Consider the following 25,002-nt stretch of genomic DNA (forward strand, 5'->3'; position numbering starts at 1 on the left):
CACAAGTGGAGCCCTCTAACGTGGACACTGACAGGGCCAAGTCAAAACCCTCTAATGTGGACACTGACGGGGCCAAGTCAAAGCCCTCTAACGTGGACACTGATGGGGACATGTAAAAGCCCTCTAACGTGGACACTTGACAGGACCAAGTCAAAGCCCTCTAACGTGGACACTGACAGGGCCAAGTCAAAACCCTCTAATGTGGACACTGACGGGGCCAAGTCAAAGCCCTCTAACGTGGACACTGATGGGGACATGTAAAAGCCCTCTAACGTGGACACTGATGGTGACAAGTAAAAGCCCTCTAACATGGACACTGACAGGACCAAGTAAAAGCCCTCTAACATGGACACTGACAGGACCAAGTAAAAGCCCTCTAACATGGACACTGACAGGACCAAGTAAAAGCCCTCTAACGTGGACACTGATGGGGACAAGTAAAAGCCCTCTAACGTGGACACTGATGGGGACAAGTAAAAGCCCTCTAACACAGACACTGACAGGGCCAAGTCAAAGCCCTCTAACGTGGACACTGACAGGGCCAAGTCAGAGCCCTCTAACATGGACACTGACGGGGCCAAGTCAAAGCCCTCTAACACGGACACTGGTGGGGGGCCAAGTCAAAGCCCTCTAACACGGACACTGGTGGGGGGCCAAGTCGAAGCCCTCTAACACGGACACTGGTGGGGGGCCAAGTCGAAGCCCTCTAACACGGACACTGGTGGAGGGCCAAGTCAAATCCCTCTAACGTCGACACTGGTGGGGGGCCAAGTCAAAGCCCTCTAACGTGGACACTGATGGGGGGGCCAAGTCAAAGCCCTCTAACGTGGACACTGATGGGGGGCCAAGTCAAAGCCCTCTAACGTGGACACTGACAGGGCCAAGTCAAAACCCTCTAACGTGGACACTGACAGGGCCAAGTAAATGCCCTCTAATGTGGACACTGACGGGGCCAAGTCAAAGCCCTCTAACGTGGACACTGATGGGGACAAGTAAAAGCCCTCTAATGTGGACACTGATGGTGACAAGTAAAAGCCCTCTAACGTGGACACTGACAGGGACAAGTAAAAGCCCTCTAACATGGACACTGATGGGGACAAGTAAAAGCCCTCTAACGTGGACACTGATGGTGACAAGTAAAAGCCCTCTAACACAGACACTGACAGGACCAAGTCAAAGCCCTCTAACGTGGACACTGACAGGACCAAGTCAAAGCCCTCTAACGTGGACACTGACGGGGCCAAGTCAAAGCCCTCTAACATGGACACTGACAGGGCCAAGTAAAAGCCCTCTAACGTGGACACTGGTGGGGGGCGCAAGTCAAAGCCCTCTAACGTGGACACTGACAGGGCCAAGTCAGAGCCCTCTAACGTGGACACTGACGGGGCCAAGTCAGAGCCCTCTAACGTGGACACTGACGGGGCCAAGTCAGAGCCCTCTAACGTGGACACGGATGGGGCCAAGTCAGAGCCCTCTAACGTGGACACTGACGGGGCCAAGTCAGAGCCCTCTAACGTGGACACTGACGGGGTCAAGTCAGAGCCCTCTAACGTGGACACTGACGGGGCCAAGTCAGAGCCCTCTAACGTGGACACTGACGGGGCCAAGTCAGAGCCCTCTAACGTGGACACTGACGGGGCCAAGTCAGAGCCCTCTAACGTGGACACTGACGGGGCCAAGTCAGAGCCCTCTAACGTGGACACTGACGGGGCCAAGTCAGAGCCCTCTAACGTGGACACTGACGGGGCCAAGTCAAAGCCCTCTAACGTGGACACTGACGGGGCCAAGTCAAAGCCCTCTAATGTAGACACTGACAGTGACAAGTCAGATATATATTTGATTGTTTTCTTTACATGATGCTTGTAATTTCACCAAATATTGAAAATGCAATTTCTCGTGTTTCATCTAGCTGTTTGAAGGGGCATTGATACCTGCACATTCCTATGCATGTCCCCAGCCACACTTCCAGGTACACACTAGGGTGTCTTCCAGTTTAATATTACATATACAGAAAAAAGATAACATAGGTGTAAATTTTGTACATGCAAACTATTTTAATTTCACCAAATATCCTAAAAGCAACTTCTTCAAAACAATTTTGTGGGAGCAGACATGTTCCCCAGGGCTACACCTAGTTACACATTAATGAGAAATGTTTACTTTTTTTGTGAGAATATAAAAAGCTGAATTAATCCAGTGCTTTATTTCTTCCTCACTTGTTAGCCGTGTCCTCCAGTTTAATATTGCTTTTCTTCCTTTTTAAAAAGAAAAACAAAACAAAAAACCCATCACTTTGTGGATCGTGATAAATGAGAGAAATTGAAGGGTGTTTTTTTGTGTGGAGCTGTAAATTCAATAAAAGGTCGGCTGGCAGTTAAAAGGTTTTTGGTGCAGTGCTGGCCGTGTGTTATCGCAGGCTGACCTCAGTGAGGCGCAGTGTATACACTGACCGACTTATCACTGCTCGATGCACCGACCTCACCAGCCAACATAATCATGGCCCCGCACAATACCCATTGACGTCTGTGGGCTCTGACGCAAGAACAAACCAGAGAGTTTTTATATCTCTCTCTTTCTCTCCCTGGCTCAAATGACGTTCTTCCATCATATTACTTTATTCCTATCAGTTTAACCAAAGCCAAATATTGCCATAAAATCAATTTACATCTTTTCATAAAGTAACTTAGAGACTGGCTAGGTGACCCAGTTCTGTGAGATGCTTTGTAAAGAATAACTGGGTTGAACTGTCCCAGACACTTTCAGCCCACTGTGTTGGGCTTCCTTATTGAAAAATACTCCATGATCTAAGAGTAGTGGATAGCTGTGAAGAAGAATATTTGAGAAATAAGAGAACTTGTCTGCGGGTCTGGGTCAGGGAAAGCCTGGTGTATGAATGTCAGTGTGTACTTTGCTGGGATGGATTCACCTACTGGGCTGGCACACTAGGCCTCTTGTCTCAGTCAGGTGACCCACTTACACCACAATAGACCTATCTACTGTTACACCCATAGTAGCACATCATTACAGAGGGCCTGTTAAGGTGTATACATCAGATTATGTCGTTTATTTACTACACACTCCTTGTATTCACGTTTGGGGCGTTTATTTACTACACACTCACTTGTATTCACTGTTGGGATGTTTATTTACTACACACTCACTTGTATTCACTGTTGGGGCGTTTATTTACTACACACTCACTTGTATTCACTGTTGGGATGTTTATTTACTACACACTCACTTGTATTCACTGTTGGGATGTTTATTTACTACACTCTCACTTGTATTCACTGTTGGGATGTTTATTTACTACACACTCACTTGTATTCACTGTTGGAATGTTTATTTACTACACACTCACTTGTATTCACTGTTGGGGCGTTTATTTACTACACACTCACTTGTATTCACTGTTGGGATGTTTATTTACTACACACTCCTTGTATTCACTGTTGGGGCGTTTATTTACTACACACTCACTTGTATTCACTGTTGGGATGTTTATTTACTACACACTCACTTGTATTCACTGTTGGGATGTTTATTTACTACACACTCACTTGTATTCACTGTTGGGATGTTTATTTACTACACACTCACTTGTATTCAGTGTTGGGGCGTTTATTTACTACACACTCCTTGTATTCACTGTTGGGGCGTTTATTTACTACACACTCACTTGTATTCACTGTTGGGATGTTTATTTACTACACACTCCTTGTATTCACTGTTGGGATGTTTATTTACTACACACTCACTTGTATTCACTGTTGGGGCCTATTGGACGATTTCTCATTCCAGCCAGTGCACCACGACTGGTATATCAAAGGCTGTGGTATGTGCTATCCTGTCCATGGGATGGTGCAAATAAAAGATCCCTTGCTACTAATAACAAAATGTGGTAGGTTTCCTCTCTAAGACTATATGTCAAAATTACCTACATCGGTGTGCTCTAGAGGTGTCGTTAAACAAACTTAAAACTCATTTATTGGATGCTTTCAAGATGTGAACTCCAGAATATTTGATTGACATTTAACCATTTGTCAATCACTCCATATATTATTGTATAAAGACACCAAATAGTGCCAGTACAAAATACCTACATAAGCATGTTTCAGGACAAACACATTTCACAAATATATTACATACATGTAACTAAACAGGATAAACATTTACATTTAACTAAACAGGATCTTTACGTAAACTTGTTTTTTATTTTGATATTACACTTAGTTTAGTACATGCAATAATGAAACCAAAAGTACACACGCTGGTATAAAAATAAACATGACTACATGTAAGTCACCGTTAACAAGGGGTCAGTATTGTTTTCTCCTATATTTTAGTTATTTTTAGGATTCCAGGCCTCATTAGAGCAGAAACTCTTGTAATGATTTGAATTTTAGTTATTGTTATTAATTTTATTTTAAGAGATATTTTGCATAGTCATATCTTCAACTTATTGCCGAGATCTGACACATTTTGTTATTCACATTTCCTTTTTGTCTCTGAACACAGCAAATGTCAGATGTAAACTAGTCTCTATCTTGTGTGGAGATATCACTTAGAAACGTTTTGCCATTCATATTTCCTACTGTTTTTTGGACATAGGAAATTCCGGTTGTAGAAGACAATCTGCACATTAATGTATCTGTAGTTGGTTTTGATGTTGATGCCTGGGCTGGTGGTCGATGTGTGCTGATTGTCGATGTATGCTAATTGTGGATGTGTGCTAATTGACGATGTGTGCTAATTGTCGATGTGTGCTGATTGTCGATGTGTGCTGATTGTCGATGTGTGCTAATTGCCGATGTGTGCTAATTGTGCTGATTGTCGATGTGTGCTGATTGTCGATGTGTGCTAATTGCCGATGTGTGCTGATTGTCAATGTGTGCTGATTGTCGATGTGTGCTAATTGCTAATTGTCGATGTGTGCTGATTGTCGATGTGTGCTGATTGTCGATGTGTGCTAATTGTGCTAATTGTCGATGTGTGCTGATTGTCGATGTGTGCTGATTGTCGATGTCTGCTGATTGTCGATGTGTGCTGATTGTCGATGTGTGCTAATTGTCGATGCGTGCTAATTGTGCTGATTGTCGATGTGTGCTGATTGTCGATGTGTGCTGATTGTCGATGTGTGCTAATTGTCGATGTGTGCTAATTGTGATGATTGTCGATGTGTGCTAATTGTCGATGTGTGCTGATTGTCGATGTGTGCTAATTGTGCTGATTGTCGATGTGTGCTAATTGTCGATGTGTGCTGATTGTCGATGTGTGCTGTTTGTCGATGTGTGCTAATTGTCGATGTGTGCTAATTGCTGATTGTCGATGTGTGCTGATTGTCACTGATTTGTGTTTCTATTGCTGTCTTCTCCCGCCCTCACAGAAAATAACTTCATTCTTTGGCCATCGCCTTCTTATTGGACAGAAATAGTGTACACTGGTTTTGTGTGTGACAGTATAAATACTGTGAATAACCTGGTTTTATGTGCGAATATATAAATAGTGTGAATAATTTAAGAGATTATGTAAATGATTACATTCCTACATGTGTATAGAAAGGGGCCTGATTTAGGTTTCTTTCAGGAAACAAATTAATTAAAAGGATCACTGGGTCATCTTTACACTGCATTTAATCATCAATCAGTTGTGTGTTATTAAATCACTCACTCACTCACTCATTCATGAACTCATTCAGTAAGTGGGATGCAACCAACATATGCAACATATGGTATGTGTTGTCCTGTATGAAAAAATTCATATAAAAGACCCCTGGTTGTTTTTGAAAGGAGTAGCTTGTGTGGTAGTGGTGGCAGCTCTCTCTCTCTCTCTCTCTCTCTCTCTCTGTCTCTCTGTCTCTCTCTTTCCTTCTCTTTACTTCTCTCTCTGTCTCTGTCTCTCTCTCACTCCCCCCTCTCTCTCTCTGTCTCTCCCTCCCTCCATCTGTCTCAAATATCAAAATAAATAGCTGCAGTTTACAATGTGCTGAGATGTCGTTAAACAAACATTCCTTTCTTCAGTGTACCTGTCCCACATGTAAAGCCATAGTGCTGGGTCATGCCGACCCGGTGTCTGAGCCTTTACTGTCTTCTCAAGTACAACTTATTTCTTGATATGTTTTGATTTTTTACACACTTTTTGAAAACACATATTGAACAAATTGCATCAGTTGATGTTTACACAAGCACTCTCTGGTGTTTGCCTTGTTGGAAATGTCATCTATTATTTATGATTACTCTGTCTTACACTGCCTGAAAGAAGTTAAGCATCAGTTGATGTTTACACAAGCACACTCCAGTGTTTCCCTTGTTGGAAATGTCATCTATTATTTAGGATTACTCTCTTACACTGCCTGAAAGAAGTTAAGCATCAGTTGATGTTTACACAAGCACACTCCGGTGTTTGCCTTGTTGGAAATGTCATCTATTATTTATGATTACTCTGTCTTACACTGTCTGAAAGAAGTTAAGCATCAGTTGATGTTTACACAAGCACACTCCGGTGTTTGCCTTGTTGGAAATGTCATCTATTATTTATGATTACTCTGTCTTACACTGTCTGAAAGAAGTTAAGCATCAGTTGATGTTTACACAAGCACACTCCGGTGTTTGCCTTGTTGGAAATGTCATCTATTATTTAGGATTACTCTCTTACACTGCCTGAAAGAAGTTAAGCATCAGTTGATGTTTACACAAGCACACTCCGGTGTTTGCCTTGTTGGAATTGTCATCTATTATTTAGGATTACTCTCTTACACTGCCATGTGTGGTGCACTATAACATGTTGTAATGTGTTACTCATAGATGTGTGGTCACTATAACATGTTGTAATGTGTTACTTTCAGATGTGTGGTGCAATATAACATGTTGTAATGTGTTACTCTCAGATGTGTGGTGCACTATAACATGTTGTAATGTGTTACTCTGAGATGTGTGGTCACTATAACATGTTGTAATGTGTTACTCTCGGATGTGGTCACTATTACATGTTGTAATATGTTACTCTCAGATGTGTGGTCACTATAACATGTTGTAATGTGTTACTCTCAGATGTGTGGTGCACTATAACATGTTGTAATGTGTTACTCTCAGATGTGTGGTGCACTATAACATGCTGTAATGTGTTACTCTCAGATGTGTGGTCACTATAACATGCTGTAATGTGTTACTCTCAGATGTGTGGTCACTATAACATGTTGTAATATGTTACTCTCAGATGTGTGGTGCACTATAACATGTTGTAATGTGTTACTCTCAGATGTGTGGTGCACTATAACATGTTGCAATGTGTTACTCTCAGATGTGTGGTGCACTATAACATGTTATAATGTTACTCTCAGATGTGTGGTCACTATAACATGTTGTGATGTGTTACTCTCAGATGTGTGGTGCACTATAACATGCTGTAATGTGTTACTCTCAGATGTGTGGTCACTATAACATGTTGTAATGTGTTACTCTCAGATGTGTGGTCACTATAACATGTAATGTGTTACTCTCAGATGTGTGGTGCACTATAACATGTTGTAATGTGTTACTCTCAGATGTGTGGTCACTATAACATGTAATATGTTTCTCTCAGATGTGTGGTCACTCTAACATGTAATATGTTACTCTCAGATGTGTGGTCACTATAACATGTTGTAATGTGTTACTCTCAGATGTGTGGTGCACTATAACATGCTGTAATGTGTTACTCTCAGATGTGTGGTCACTATAACATGTTGTAATGTGTTACTCTCAGATGTGTGGTCACTATAACATGTAATATGTTTCTCTCAGATGTGTGGTCACTCTAACATGTAATATGTTACTCTCAGATGTGTGGTGCACTATAACATGTTATAATGGGTTACTCTCAGATGTGTGGTCACTATAACATGTAATATATTACTCTCAGATGTGTGGTGCACTATAACATGTAATATGTTACTCTCAGATGTGTAGTGCACTATAACATGTAATATGTTACTGTCAGATGTGTGGTCACTATAACATGTAATATGTTACTGTCAGATGTGTGGTGCACTATAACATGTAATATGTTACTCTCAGATGTGTGGTGCACTATAACATGTAATATGTTACTGTCAGATGTGTGGTCACTATAACATGTAATATGTTACTGTCAGATGTGTGGTGCACTATAACATGTAATGTGTTACTGTCAGATGTGTGGTGCACTATAACATGTAATGTGTTACTCTCAGATGTGTGGTCACTATAACATGTAATATGTTACTCTCAGATGTGTGGTGCACTATAACATGTAATATGTTACTCTCAGATGTGTGGTCACTATAACATGTAATATGTTACTCTCAGATGTGTGGTGCATTATAACATGTAATATGTTACTCTCAGATGTGTGGTGCATTATAACATGTAATGTGTTACTCTCAGATGTGTGGTCACTATAACATGTAATATGTTACTGTCAGATGTGTGGTGCACTATAACATGTAATATGTTACTCTCAGATGTGTGGTCACTATAACATGTAATATGTTACTCTCAGATGTGTGGTCACTATAACATGTAATATGTTACTCTCAGATGTGTGGTCACTATAACATGTAATATGTTTCTCTCAGATGTGAGGTCACTATAACATGTAATATGTTACTCTCAGATGTGTGGTCACTATAACATGTAATATGTTACTCTCAGATGTGTGGTCACTATAACATGTAATATGTTACTCTCAGATGTGTGGTGCATTATAACATGTAATATGTTTCTCTCAGATGTGTGGTCACTATAACATATAATATGTTACTCTCAGATGTGTGGTGCATTATAACATGTAATATGTTACTCTCAGATGTGTGGTCACTATAACATGTAATATGTTACTGTCAGATGTGTGGTGCACTATAACATGTAATATGTTACTCTCAGATGTGAGGTCACTATAACGTGTAATATGTTACTCTCAGATGTGTGGTCACTATAACATGTTATAATGGGTTACTCTCAGATGTGTGGTGCATTATGACATGTAATATGTTACTCTCAGATGTGTGGTCACTATAACATGTAATATGTTACTGTCAGATGTGTGGTGCACTATAACATGTAATATGTTACTCTCAGATGTGTGGTCACTATAACATGTAATATGTTACTCTCAGATGTGTGGTGCACTATAACATGTAATATGTTACTCTCCGATGTGTGGTGCACTATAACTTGTAATATGTTACTCTCAGATGTGTGGTGCACTATAACATGTAATGTGTTACTCTCAGATGTGTGGTATACAAAAACATGTAATGTGTTTCTCTTGTATGTGTGGTGTACTATAACATGTTGTAATATGTTTCTCTTGTATGTGTGGTGTACAAGAACATGTAATGTGTTTGTGTCGTGTACTAGAACATGTTGTAATGTGTTTGTCTTGTATGTGGTGTACTCGAACATGTTGTAATATGTATGTCTCGTGTGGTTTACTAGACCATGTTGTAATGTGTTTTTCTCTGTTACAGCACGGACCCCGAAGCCGGCCCAGGCCACTCTGAAGTGTTTGGTGTGCAGTGACAAGTCGTCTGGGGTCCACTACGGAGTCCTAGCCTGCGAGGGGTGCAAGGTAAGATTCACCTGTCTTGTCACTCAGTACCGGCCTGGAGGTCTAGTGGTTAAGGGTTAGGGCTAGAGTGTGTGGGGTGCATGGTAAGATTCACCTGTCTTGTCACTCAGCTATCTGGGCTGTCTGGTCAGGTCAGGGGTTAATGGTTAGTGATAGAGATGCTAGTGTAATGGTCCAACACAGCAATCTGGGCTATCTGGTCAGGGCACAGGTTAATGGTTAGTAAGAGAGATGGCAGTGTAATGGTCTAACACAGCTATCTGGGCTGTCTGTCCAGGTCAGGGGTTATGGTTAGTGAGAGAGATATCAGTGTAATGGTCTAACACAGCTATCTGGGCTGTCTGGTCAGGTCAGAGGTTAATGGTTAGTGAGAGAGATGTCAGTGTAATGGTCTAACACAGCTATCTGGGCTGTCTGGTCAGGTCAGAGGTTAATGGTTAGTGAGAGATATCAGTGTAATGGTCTAACACAGCTATCTGGGCTGTCTGGTCAGGTCAGGGGTTAATGGTTAGTGAGGGAGATGTCAGTGTAAATGGTTTAACACAGCTATCTGGGCTGTCTGGTCAGGTAAGGGATTAATGGTTAGTGAGAGAGATGTCTGTGTAATGGTTTAACACAGCTATCTGGGCTGTCTGGTCAGGTCAGGGGTTAATGGTTAGTGAGAGAGATGTCAGTGTAATGGTCTAACACAGCTATCTGGGCTGTCTGGTCAGGTCAGAGGTTAATGGTTAGTGAGAGAGATGTCAGTGTAATGGTCTAACACAGCTATCTGGGCTGTCTGGTCAGGTCAGGGGTTAATGGTTAGTGAGAGAGATGTCTGTGTAATGGTTTAACACAGCTATCTGGCTGTCTGGTCAGGTAAGGGGTTAATGGTTAGTGAGAGAGATGTCAGTGTAATGGTCTAACACAGCTATCTGGGCTGTCTGGTCAGGTCAGGGGTTAATGGTTAGTGAGAGAGATGTCTGTGTAATAGTCTGACACAGCTGTCTGGTCAGGTAAGGGGTTAATGGTTAGTGAGAGAGATGTTTGTTTAATGGTTTAACACAGCTATCTGGGCTGTCTGGTCAGGTCAGGGGTTAATGGTTAGTGAGAGAGATGTCTGTGTAATAGTCTGACACCTCAGTTATCTGGGCTGTCTGGTCAGGTCAGGGGTTAATGGTTAGTGAGAGAGACGTCTGCGTAATTGTCTGACACCTCAGCTGTCTGGGCTGTGCACTCCTTAGGCTAGTGGAACATGATCTATAGTCCGTCCCATCATTCTTTTAACATGTTTTTTGTAAATAATTTCAGTTTGGTTTGACGTAAGAAGTAAAGTAAAAGTTTTGGAAATAACAAAGAAATACAACTTGTGTGTGCAATATACAAATCAATCGGCTCGGAAATAAATAACTTGTGGTAAATTACATAGTATGAAAAACATGCGATTCCTGTGGGACGAACTATAGCCCAGTCAATACAATACTCAATTCAGGATGAAAACATGCGATCCCTGTGGGACAGACTCCAGCTCAGTCGATGCAACACTCAATTCAGGATGAAAACATGCGATCCCTGTGGGACAGACTCCAGCTCAGTCGATACAACACTCAACTCGGGATGAAAACATGCGATCCCTGTGGGACAGACTCCAGCTCAGTCGATACAACACTCAACTCGGGTTGAAAACATGCGATCCCTGTGGGACAGACTCCAGCTCAGTCGATACAACACTCAACTCAGGTTGAAAACATGCGATCCCTGTGGTTCAGACTCCAGCTCAGTCGATACAACACTCAAATCAGGATGGAAACATGTTTGCTCTGAGACTATGTGTCAGAATTATCATCCAATAGCCTATGATTAATAAATCATTGTGGCTGTTAAACAGGTGGGTTCCTTATAAAGGTGGCTGCTTTATGAAAGTTTTGATAATATGCAAGTGTTTATTGTTGGTGATTTCCTCTATGTGTTTTCACCACTTGCACCTGAACATGTTGCCATCAAATACTACAATGAGATCAGTCTGTCTTTACATGTTTCCAGTGTCTCTCAAGGACTACAATGAGATCAGTCTGTCTTTACATGTTTCCAGTGTCTCTCAGTGACTACAATGAGATCAGTCTGTCTTTACATGTTTCCGGTGTCTCTCAAGGACTACAATGAGATCAGTCTGTCTTTACATGTTTCCGGTGTCTCTCAAGGACTACAATGAGATCAGTCTGTCTTTACATGTTTCCGGTGTCTCTCAAGGACTACAATGAGATCAGTCTGTCTTTACATGTTTCCAGTGTCTCTCAAGGACTACAATGAGATCAGTCTGTCTTTACATGTTTCCGGTGTCTCTCAGTGACTACAATGAGATCAGTCTGTCTTTACATGTTTCCGGTGTCTCTCAAGGACTACAATGAGATCAGTCTGTCTTTACATGTTTCCGGTGTCTCTCAAGGACTACAATGAGATCAGTCTGTATTTACATGTTTCCGGTGTCTCTCAAGGACTACAATGAGATCAGTCTGTCTTTACATGTTTCCGGTGTCTCTCAAGGACTACAATGAGATCAGTCTGTCTTTACATGTTTCCGGTGTCTCTCAAGGACTACAATGAGATCAGTCTGTCTTTACATGTTTCCAGTGCCTCGAAAGGACTACAATGAGATCAGTCTGTCTTTGCATGTTTCCGGTGTCTCTCAATGACTACAATGAGATCAGTCTGTCTTTACATGTTTCCGGTGTCTCTCAATGACTACAATGAGATCAGTCTGTCTTTACATGTTTCCGGTGTCTCTCAATGACTACAATGAGATCAGTCTGTCTTTACATGTTTCCGGTTTACTACTATGAGGTCAGTCTGTCTTTACATGTTTCCAGTGTCTCTCAAGGACTACAATGAGATCAGTCTGTCTTTACATGTTTCCAGTGTCTCTCAATGACTACAATGAGATCAGTCTGTCTTTACATGTTTCCAGTGTCTCTCAAGGACTACAATGAGATCAGTCTGTCTTTACATGTTTCGAGTGTCTCTCAAGGACTACAATGAGATCAGTCTGTCTTTACATGTTTCCAGTGTCTCTCAAGGACTACAATGAGATCAGTCTGTCTTTGCATGTTTCCGGTGTCTCTCAATGACTACAATGAGATCAGTCTGTCTTTACATGTTTCCGGTGTCTCTCAATGACTACAATGAGATCAGTCTGTCTTTACATGTTTCCAGTGTATCTCAAGGACTACAATGAGATCAGTCTGTCTTTTCATGTTTCCGGTGTCTCTCAAGGACTACAATGAGATCAGTCTGTCTTTACATGTTTCCAGTGTCTCTCAATGACTACAATGAGATCAGTCTGTCTTTACATGTTTCCAGTGTCTCTCAAGGACTACAATGAGATCAGTCTGTCTTTGCATGTTTCCAGTGTCTCTCAAGGACTACAATGAGATCAGTCTGTCTTTACATGTTTCCGGTGTCTCTCAAGGACTATAATGAGATCAGTCTGTCTTTACATGTTTCCGGTGTCTCTCAAGGACTACAATGAGATCAGTCTGTCTTTACATGTTTCCAGTGCCTCGAAAGGACTACAATGAGATCAGTCTGTCTTTGCATGTTTCCGGTGTCTCTCAATGACTACAATGAGATCAGTCTGTCTTTGCATGTTTCCGGTGTCTCTCAATGACTACAATGAGATCAGTCTGTCTTTACATGTTTCTGGTGTCTCTCAAGGACTACAATGAGATCAGTCTGTCTTTACATGTTTCCGGTGTCTCTCAATGACTACAATGAGATCAGTCTGTCTTTACATGTTTCCAGTGTCTCTCAAGGACTACAATGAGATCAGTCTGTCTTTACATGTTTCCGGTGTCTCTCAATTACTACAATGAGATCAGTCTGTCTTTACATGTTTCCAGTGTCTCTCAAGGACTACAATGAGATCAGTCTGTCTTTACTTGTTTCCGGTGTCTTTCAATTACTACAATGAGATCAGTCTGTCTTTACATGTTTCCAGTGTCTCTCAAGGACTACAATGAGATCAGTCTGTCTTTACATGTTTCCAGTGTCTCTCAAGGACTACAATGAGATCAGTCTGTCTTTACATGTTTCCATTGTCTATCAAGGACTACAATGAGATCAGTCTGTCTTTACATGTTTCCGGTGTCTCTCAATGACTACAATGAGATCAGTCTGTCTTTACATGTTTCCAGTGTCTCTCAAGGACTACAATGAGATCAGTCTGTCTTTGCATGTTTCCAGTGCCTCGAAAGGACTACAATGAGATCAGTCTGTCTTTGCATGTTTCCGGTGTCTCTCAATGACTACAATGAGATCAGTCTGTCTTTACATGTTTCTGGTGTCTCTCAATGACTACAATGAGATCAGTCTGTCTTTACATGTTTCCGGTTTACTACAATGAGATCAGTCTGTCTTTACATGTTTCCAGTGTCTCTCAAGGACTACAATGAGATCAGTCTGTCTTTGCATGTTTCCAGTATCTCTCAAGGACTATTTCTTAAATCTCAGAATCTGACTCATCTAATCTGGCTCGGCCAAATTTCTGTGTTAATGATCTTATTGAATGAGGAAAGCGTGACCTGTTTGCAAAACACCAAAGTGTTAGAGTTAAAATATAAAGTCTGTCAGTGAAGCAGCACGGTGTAAGAAAAAGATAAAGCCTGTAATTGAACGTTGTGTTGTGCTGCCTGACCCCGGGGAAGCAGTGTTTTCAGCAAGCTTGATGCCTGGCTCCCAGGAAACTAATTCCAATTTCCACATATTTGTGGACACTGTGATGTATGAGTGTTTGGGGAATTCTGACACAGTTTCAATTGCTTTGTCTGTGAAGGAGATATCTGCTGCTCTGAAACACAACACACTACCCACAATCTGAAACACAACACACTACCCACGATCTGAAACACAACACACTACCCACGATCTGAAACACAACATACTACCCACGATCTGAAAGACAACACACTACTCACGATCTGAAACACAACACACAGACTTACTGACGGTCAGACGGATGGGTAATTAGGGTCATAAAAAACACTGTGGTGTTTACCCCATAATCATTAGTTGTCTCAACAGTCTGGGATCATATTTTAATGGCCTGGCTCTGACAATGTAATTTAGTTTAAATACAGGGATTATCAAGTAAATGTGATTATAAATGGAAAATCCAGATGTAAGCAAATTAAATAATACTGTAATCAGAAAATTATTTATATGCTGTCACTAAAAACATTTGAATTCTTTATCCGTCCGTCTATCCATCCATCCATCCATCCACCCAAATTCCATCCATCCATCCATCCATCCATCCACCCAAATTCCATCCATCCATCCATATGTACATACATCCATCCATCCATCCACCCAAATTCCATCTGTCCATCCATCCGTCCATCCATCCATCCATACATACATAGATCCATACATACATACATTCTTCCATCTACCCACTATTCACGCATCCTTCCATCCTTCCATCTGCCCATCTGTCCATATATTCATCCTTCCATATTTACATACATCCATCCATCCATCCACCCAAATTCCATCTGTCCATCCATCCGTCCATCCATCCATCCATACATACATAGATCCATACATACATACATACATTCTTCCATCTACCCACTATTCACGCATCCTTCCATCCTTCCATCTGCCCATCTGTCCATATATTCATCCTTCCATATTTTCTTCCATCCATCTATTCCATCCATCCATCCATCCATCCACCCAAATTCCATCCATCCATCCATCCTTCCATCCATCCATCCAGCCATCCATTCATCCATCCATACATACATCCACCCAAATTCCATCTATCCATCCTTACATCCATCCATCCATCCTTCCATTCATCCAGCCATCTATCCATTCATTCATCCAGCCATCCATCCATCCATACATACATCCATACATCCATCCATACATCCATCCTTCCATCTACCCACCATTCACGCATTCCTTCCATCCTTCCATCTACCCATCTGTCCATATATTCATCCTTCCACCCTTCCATCCATCCATCCATCCATCCATCCATTCATCCATCCATCCATCCATCCTTCCATCCATCCTTCCATCCATCCATCCATCCATCCATCATTAAGTTTTGACTGCTACTTATTATAATGCTATACAACTAAAAATATGAAACTATACATGGTCTATAGTAATGTGTGTATGTAATGTGTGTATGTAATGTGTGTAATGTGTGTATGTAATGTGTGTTATGTGTGTATGTAATGTCTGTAATGGGTGTATGTAATGGGTGTAATGTCTGTAATGTCTGTATGTAATGTGTGTATGTGATGTGTGCAATGTGTGTATGTAATGTCTGTAATGTGTGTAATTGGTATATGTAATGTCTGTAATTAATGTCTGTATTTAATGTATGTAATATGTATGTAATGTGTGTAATGTGTGTAATGTGTGCAATGTGTGTTTGTAATATCTGTAATGTAGTGTCTGTAATGTGTGTATGTAAAGTGTGTAATGTGTGTATGTAATGTATGTAATGTGTGTAATGTATGTAATGTGTGTAATATCTGTAATGTGTGTAATGTGTGTATGTATGTTTGTGTTGTTTTCAAGCCTATTCTTTCTGTGTTATGTCTGAGTTGTGTGGTTGATCCCCGTCAGCCCAGTGTATGGAGACAGATAATGAGCTTGTTACTTATATCGTGAAATAGGAATAACGTCACACAGGAGTTTTTGTCTGTCTGAGAGAGGAGATAGAACGGGAAGATAGAGAGAAGAAAGAGAGAAGAGTGAGGAGAGACTGACAGTGTGTGTGAGTGGGTGAAGCAAATGAATGTGTCTACTGTTTTAACTTTGTAAGACTACTTCTGCAGACATATTAGTTCAATTTGGGGATGGATTTTAGTATCAAGAAAGCTTTACCAAGAACTAGGTTAAGGCAGTGCAAGAAACCATCAGCCTCATAGTGGATGTATTCTGGATAACTCTCCCAGCCCGTCACAAACTTAATTATCTCAGTTTAACATTATTATTTATTTCAACTTATTTCCGTGCTTATATCCAATTACGGTTCAAGCACACTGTCCTGGGCACACACCTCAGCTATCTGTGCTGTCTGTCCAAGACAGTGGATTAGTTGTTAATTGGTTAGTGGTTAGTGAGAGAGAAGAGGGTGTAGTGGCCTTACACCTACCCATTGAGCCCTTAAGAACTCGCTCTGGGTTGGAGCCGGTACCGGGCTGCGAACCCTGTACCAACCAGCCTGTAGTCCGATGGCTCAACCACTGCGCCACCAAGGCCAGTTCAGTTTAACATCTCATTTTATTGTGTCAGTTGACACACTTTACATATCACTGTTCATGGCTTACTCCATGTGTATACATCATGGGTCTACACAACAGGAGCACCAGTCAAGGGAAATCTCTAGGAGAATTCTGATTTCAGTGTGTGTTTTTTCAGTTCTCCCTCAGATCTCTTGTCCTCTTCCTGGATTAATCCATCTATAACAGGGACACAAAGAGAGCAATCAATCTCGCCCTTCCAGACAGTTTATTTTCACTAACAGTTTTATCTGTATGCTGGAAATAACAGTAAAACAGTAGGCTGTGACCTCACTTAGCGTTAATGGTATTTTCTTCTGTTCTCAAGTCAACTCTGTTAATTTAGTCTTTGTCAAACTAGACTTAACATTCTTGGTATTTTATAAATAAAAGTAAATTGGTAAATGTTTCCTTGATTAAAATCGAAATTGTCCAGTAATAATTTTGTACTTTGTACTGAAATACATTTATACTTGCAAGATAATAAAACTTAAGATACAAACTGCAAATATCTGGAGTGGAATGGGTAAAATATAGACATACGTTTGTCGTCCCCCAGTGACGTGAAATTTAAAGTGAGTGTCCTCAGTTTGTTACCATTGTCAGGATGTCACCAAATATATATATGTATTTTTTTTTTGTATGTATGTACAAAATTATTGGGCTACCAAATCCAGTTTGGGCTACTTACAAACAGGATGATGAGAAAAACATGAACTATACAGACACTGATATTCTAAACATGAACTAGACAGACGCTGATATTCTAAACATGAACTATACAGACGCTGATATTCTAAACATGAACTAGACAGACGCTGATATTCTAAACATGAACTAGACAGACGCTGATATTCTAAACATGAACTAGACAGACGCTGATATTCTAAACATGAACTAGACAGACACTGATATTCTAAACATGAACTAGACAGACGGTGATATTCTAAACATGAACTAGACAGACGCTGATATTCTAAACATGAACTAGACAGACGGTGATATTCTAAACATGAACTAGACAGACGGCTGATATCTAAACTAAACATGATACTAGACAGACAGGTGATATTCTGAAACATGATGAACTAGACAGACGCTGATATTCTAAACATGAACTAGACAGACGCTGATATTCTAAACATGAACTAGACAGACGGTGATATTCTAAACATGAACTAGACAGACGGTGATATTCTAAACATGAACTAGACAGACGGTGATATTCTAAACATGAACTAGACATGCTGATATTCTAAACATGAACTAGACAGACGCTGATATTCTAAACATGAACTATGAACAGACAGACGCTGATATTCTAAACATGAACTAGACACGCTGATATTCTAAACATGAACTGATATTCTAGACATGAACTACATGAACAGCCGCTGATATTCTAGACATGAACTAGACAGATATTCTAAACATGAACGCTGATATTCTAGACATGAACTAGACAGATATTCTAAACATGAACTAGACGCTGATATTCTAGACATGAACTAGACAGCGCGCTACAGACTGATATTCTAGACATGAACTAGACTGATATTCTGATGAACTAGACAGCCGCTGATATTCTAGACATGAACTAGACAGCCGCTGATATTCTAGACATGAACTAGACAGACGCTGATATTCTAGACATGAACTAGACAGACGCTGATATTCTAGACATGAACTAGACAGACGCTGATATTCTAGACATGAACTAGACAGACGCTGATATTCTAGACATGAACTAGACAGACGCTGATATTCTAGACATGAACTAGACAGACGCTGATATTCTAGACATGAACTAGACAGACGCTGATATTCTAGACATGAACTAGACAGACGCTGATATTCTAGACATGAACTAGACAGACGCTGATATTCTAGACATGAACTAGACAGACGCTGATATTCTAGACATGAACTAGACAGACGCTGATATTCTAAACATGAACTAGACAGACGCTGATATTCTAAACATGAACTAGACAGACGCTGATATTCTAAACATGAACTAGACAGACGCTGATATTCTAAACATGAACTAGACAGACGCTGATATTCTAAACATGAACTAGACAGACGCTGATATTCTAAACATGAACTAGACAGACGCTGATATTCTAAACATGAACTAGACAGACGCTGATATTCTAAACATGAACTAGACAGACGCTGATATTCTAAACATGAACTAGACAGATGCTGATATTCTAAACATGAACTAGACAGACGCTGATATTCTAAACATGAACTGTATTTAGTGTGTAGGTTTAGTCTTTAATATATTGTTTATTATCGAAAGCTTCTTACAAAATGGCTGTGTTTCTGGTGACATATCCTATTATTACTATTATTCAGTAAAATTGTATTAACTTAAAGTAAAGTTGGGCTAGTGAATTTTAATCATGGCTAGTAAATGTTTTAAATCACTGATCCCATAGCTAGTGGATTTTATAAAATTTCAACATGCCCTGCCATATTGTGTTAGTTTTATTTTATAAAAATTCAACATGCCCTGCCATATTGTGTTAGTTTTATTTTATAAAAATTCAACATGCCCTGCCATATTGTGTTAGTTTTATTTGTGACAAATAACTAGGCTATAAATTAATCTTATGTCACATAATAGTAATCTTTACATAATTAATTTTAGGATATTAAAATTGCAATGAGCTGTCACTGAGGGTAAACAGTGGCTTCCTTTAGAAATGTTCAAATGTTGTTTAAAAAGAGTAAATGCTTCAGTTTGTGAAATGTTCTGAATATCCAGTCATTCTGTTGCTTCAGTTCCTTAAATGTTCTGAATATCCAGTCATTCCGTTGCTTCAGTTCATGAAATGTTCTGAATATCCAGTCATTCTGTTGCTTCTGGTCATGAAATGTTCTGAATAACCAGTCATTCCATTGCTTCAGTTTGTGAAATGTTCTGAATAACCAGTCATTCTGTTGCTTCATTTTGTGAAATGTTCTGAATAACCAGTCATTCTGTTGCTTCAGTTCATTAAATGTTCTGAATAACCAGTCATTCCATTGCTTCAGTTTGTGAAATGTTCTGAATAACCAGTCATTCTATTGCTTCAGTTCGTGAAATGTTCTGAATAAGCAGTCATTCCGTTGCTTCAGCTTGTGAAATTTTCTGAATAACCAGTCATTCTGTTGCATCATTTTGTGAAATGTTCTGAATAACCAGTCATTCCCGTTGCTTCAGTTTGTGAAATGTTCTGAATAACCAGTCATTCTGTTGCTTCAGTTTGTGAAATGTTCTGAATAACCAGTCATTCTGTTGCTCCCATTCATGAAATGTTCTGAATATCCAGTCGTTCTGTTGCTTCTGGTCATGAAATGTTCTGAATATCCAGTCATTCTGTTGCTTCCATTCATGAAATGTTCTGAATAACCAGTCATTCTGTTGCTTCCATTCATGAAATGTTCTGAATAACCAGTCATTCTGTTGCTTCCATTCATGAAATGTTCTGAATATTCAGTCATTCTGTTGCTTCTGGTCATGAAATGTTCTGAATATCCAGTCATTCTGTTGCTTCCATTCATGGAATGTTCTGAATATCCAGTCATTCTGTTGCTTCTGGTCATGAAATGTTCTGAATATCCAATCATTCTGTTGCTTCAGTTTGTGAAATGTTCTGAATAACCAGTCATTCTGTTGCTTCAGTTTGTGAAATGTTCTGAATAACCAGTCATTCTGTTGCTTCTGGTCATGAAATGTTCTGAATATCCAATCATTCTGTTGCTTCAGTTTGTGAAATGTTCTGAATAACCAGTCATTCTGTTGCTTTAGTTTGTGAAATGTTCTGAATATCCAGTCATTCTGTTGGTTCTTGTCATTAAATGTTCTGAATAACCAGTCATTCTGTTGCTTCAGTTGGATGTATTTAAAAAGAAAAGTAATTAAAATCCAGAAAGCCACAAATCAACTACGTTGTTGGGTGGACGTGTTACGTGAACACTGTGTGTAGCTTCTGGAGGCCTCGGAATAAGCAATGTGTTGGAATAAAGTTAGGGGATGTAGTTTTTGTTTAAATCAGATTTTGTGGAAAAAGAATTACCATTCTCAATTTTGTTGACATGTTATAATCTCCCATTCTCATCTTATTTTGATGCTGAATTCTGTAGACGTTAGTACCGCGAAGAAACCACTTTGTGTACACAGATGAATATTGTAAAGAAGAAACAGTTCATTTCATGGGTATAGTTCTCTTTTGTGAGAAGAACCAAGACCTGTAATATGACTGGTACATGAAAACTGTGGAGATTATTGACTACCGGTATGTGTGTTTACACATGTACACTGCCACATCCCGCGGTTTTCAGTCACTTTGATCCTCGGTTCAGAGACCAGGGAGTGAAGGGTGTAAAGCAGCAGGCTGGTTTGTGACCAAACTTCAGTACACACATAAATTTAATGGTATTGTGTATTTGACACACCAACAATTTTTTCGCCTAACATTAATGAAAGCAAACATTCAGCAGAAAAATCTACTTTGAGGTTAGCATTTCATCCATGAATTAAATGAACTGATGTGACATAGGTTGAACATCTTACTAGTAAATATATCCTTGATACCTAATAGTCAGGGTTTTTGTTAAACATCCATCTATATATCCATCCATCCATCCATCCATCCATCCATCCATCCATCCATCCATCCATCCATCCATCCATTCACCCATCCATCCATCCATCCATCCTTCCATCCATCCATCCATTCATCCATCCATCCATCCATCCATCCATCCGTCCATCCATCTGTCCATCCATCCATCTGTCCATCCATCCATCCATCCATCCATCCATCCATTCACCATCCATCCATCCATCCATCCATCCATCCATCCATCCATCCATCCATCCATTCATCCATCCATCCATCCATCCATCCTTCCATCCATCCATCCATTCATCCATCCATCCATCCATCCATCCATCCATCCATCCGTCCATCCATCTGTCCATCCATCCATCTGTCCATCCATCCATCCATCCATCCATACATCCAATCATTCATCCATCCATCCAACCATCCATCCATCCATTCATCCATCCCACCCAACCATCAACCCATCCATCCATCCATCCATCCATTCATCCATCCATCCATCATCCATCCATCCATCCATCCATCCATCCATCCATCCAACCATCCATCCAACCATCTATCTATCCTCCCACCCAACCATCCATCCATCCATCCATCCATCCATCCAACCATTCATCCATCCATCCATCTATCCATCCATCCATCCATCCATCCAACCAACCATCCAACCATTCAACCATCTATCTATCCAACCAGTTAACCATTCATCCATCCCTTAACATCTCTTAAACTGTATTTACAAAGTGAGTATGTTTATGCCTGGATATCATTGTTTTATGGATGACAGGAAACCTCTCAGTAGGTTAATTAAATTAAGATCTATTCCTCCACAAGCTGTTTCCATAATAGTTGATGTCCATTAGTTGATGTCCCAGATCACTCTTCTGGGTCAGCTTTGTTTGTCCAGTCTTAACTCAGAATCATCTCTCTACCGACCTGTAAGTGGGTCACGATGGGGATCCAGCGTTCAGCTTTAATATGCACCATACAGAAAGAAGTACCTAGAAGATTTCATAATTAGGAGGAAAACATTTTGTTAATGTTTCTCTGAAGACAAATTAATTATCATCTAAATATCACCCATTGCCTGTAGCCATGCCCTTTCAAGTGGATCAATTAAATGAAATGGATATTGTCGAGTTTGAACTGGAGATGGCCTGCATCACATCTCTGCATGCAGAGAGATTTCTCTCACTCAAATTATTACTTTGCCTTTAGGATGTGGTTGGAAATTGTCATATATATTTTTTCCCATGTCAGATATTTGGGTAATTGATTCTAGGAGAGAAATGACACATAAAAATAGACTTTCGCTGTCGCCAGTGGGCACAGGTTGGTTGAAGTAAATTAATGACAAGTTATTTGTAATTCCTTCAACAAATGAAGATAGCAGTAACTGGGTTGATGGCTATTATTACAGTTAATCATTAGACACTGTGGAATAGGGTGTTTTACTGGGTTGATGGCTCTTATTACAGTTAATCGTTAGACGCTGTGGAATAGGGTGTTTTACTGGGTTGACGGCTCTTATTACAATTAATCGTTAGACGCTGTTGAATAGGGTGTTTTACTGGGTTGATGGCTCTTATTACAGTTAATCGTTAGACGCTGTGGAATAGGGTGTTTTACTGGGTTGATGGCTCTTATGACAGTTAATCATTAGACGCTGTGGAATAGGGTGTTTTATGGGTTGATTGCTATTATGACAGTTAATCATTAGACGCTGTGGAATAGGGTGTTTTACTGGGTTGATGACTCTTATGACAGTTAATCATTAGACGCTGTGGAATAGGGTGTTTTACTGGGTTGATGGCTCTTATGACAGTTAATCATTAGACGCTGTTGAATAGGGTGTTTTACTGGGTTGATGACTCTTATGACAGTTAATCATTAGACGCTGTGGAATAGGGTGTTTTACTGGGTTGATGGCTATTATAACAGGTAATCATTAGACACTGTGGAATAGGGTGTTTTACTGGGTTGATGGCTATTATTACAGGTAATCATTAGACACTGTGGAATAGGGTGTTTTACTGGGTTGATGGCTCTTATGACAGTTAATCATTAGACACTGGAATAGGGTGTTTTATGGGTTGATGACTCTGATGACAGTTAATCATTAGACACTGTGGAATAGGGTGTTTACTGGGTTGATGGCTCTTATGACAGTTAATCATTAGACACTGTGGAATAGGGTGTTTTACTGGGTTGATGGCTCTTATGACAGTTAATCATTAGACACTGTGGATAGGGTGTTTTACTGGGTCGATGGCTCTTATGATAGTTAATCATTAGACACTGTGGAATAGGGTGTTTTATTGGGTTGATGACTCTTATGACATTTAATCATTAGACACTATGGAATAGGGTGTTTTACTGGGTTGATGGCTCTTATGACATTTAATCATTAGACACTGTGGAATAGGGTGTTTTACTGGGTTGATGACTCTGATGACAGTTAATCATTAGACACTGTGGAATAGAGTGTTTTACTGGGTTGATGGCTATTATTACAGTTAATCATTAGACGCTGTTGAATAGGGTGTTTTATTGGGTTGATGACTCTTATGACAGTTAATCATTAGACACTGTGGAATAGGGTGTTTTACTGGGTTGATGGCTCTTATGACATTTAATCATTAGACACTGTGGAATAGGGTGTTTTACTGGGTTGATGACTCTGATGACAGTTAATCATTAGACACTGTGGAATAGAGTGTTTTACTGGGTTGATGGCTATTATTACAGTTAATCATTAGACTCTGTGGAATAGGGTGTTTTACTGGGTTGATGGCTATTATAATAAGTAATAATTAGACACTGTGGAATAGGGTGTTTTACTGGGTTGATGGCTATTATTACAGGTAATCATTAGACACTGTGGAATAGGGTGTTTTATTGGGTTGATGGCTCTTATGACAGTTAATCATTAGACACTTTGGAATAGGGTGTTTTACTGGGTTGATGACTGATCACAGTTAATCATTAAACACTGTGGAATAGGGTGTTTTGTTGGGTTGATGACTCTGATGACAATTAATCATTAGACACTGTGGAATAGGGTGTTTTACTGGGTTGATGGCTATTATTACAGTTACTCATTAGACACTGTGGAATAGGGTGTTTTATTGGGTTGATGACTCTTATGACAGTTAATCCTTAGACACTGTGGAATAGGGTGTTTTATTGGGTTGATGGCTATTATTACAGTTAATCATTAGACACTCTGGAATAGGGTGTTTTATTGGGTTGATGGCTATTATTACAGGTAATCATTAGACACTGTGGTATAGGGTGTTTTACTGGGTTGATGACTCTTATGACAGTTAATGATTAGACGCTGTGGAATAGGGTGTTTTACTGGGTTGATGGCTATTATTACAGATAATCATTAGACGCTGTGCAATAGGGTGTTTTACTGGGTTGATGGCTATTATAACAAGTAATAATTAGACCCTGTGGAATAGGGTGTTTTACTGGGTTGATGGCTTTTATTACAGGTAATCATTAGA

At 40.1% G+C, this 25,002-nt stretch overlaps 1 protein-coding gene across 3 annotated transcripts in view; it reads left to right on the top strand.

The window, feature by feature from the left end:
- Positions 1-25,002, top strand: part of LOC121378724 — a 155,127-nt gene that overhangs the window by 68,064 nt on the left and 62,061 nt on the right. For all 3 annotated transcript variants that reach the window (XR_005958755.1, XM_041507011.1, XM_041507012.1), the window contains exon 5: positions 9,488-9,588. Coding sequence is in view for 2 of the 3 variants with exons in the window: in XM_041507011.1 (XP_041362945.1) it covers positions 9,488-9,588 (101 nt within the window). In the remaining variant the exon portion in view is untranslated. The remainder of the gene's footprint in view (positions 1-9,487; positions 9,589-25,002) is intronic.

Source organism: Gigantopelta aegis, chromosome 8, assembly GCF_016097555.1.
Source record: "Gigantopelta aegis isolate Gae_Host chromosome 8, Gae_host_genome, whole genome shotgun sequence".
Taxonomy (NCBI): Eukaryota; Metazoa; Mollusca; class Gastropoda; order Neomphalida; family Peltospiridae; genus Gigantopelta; species Gigantopelta aegis.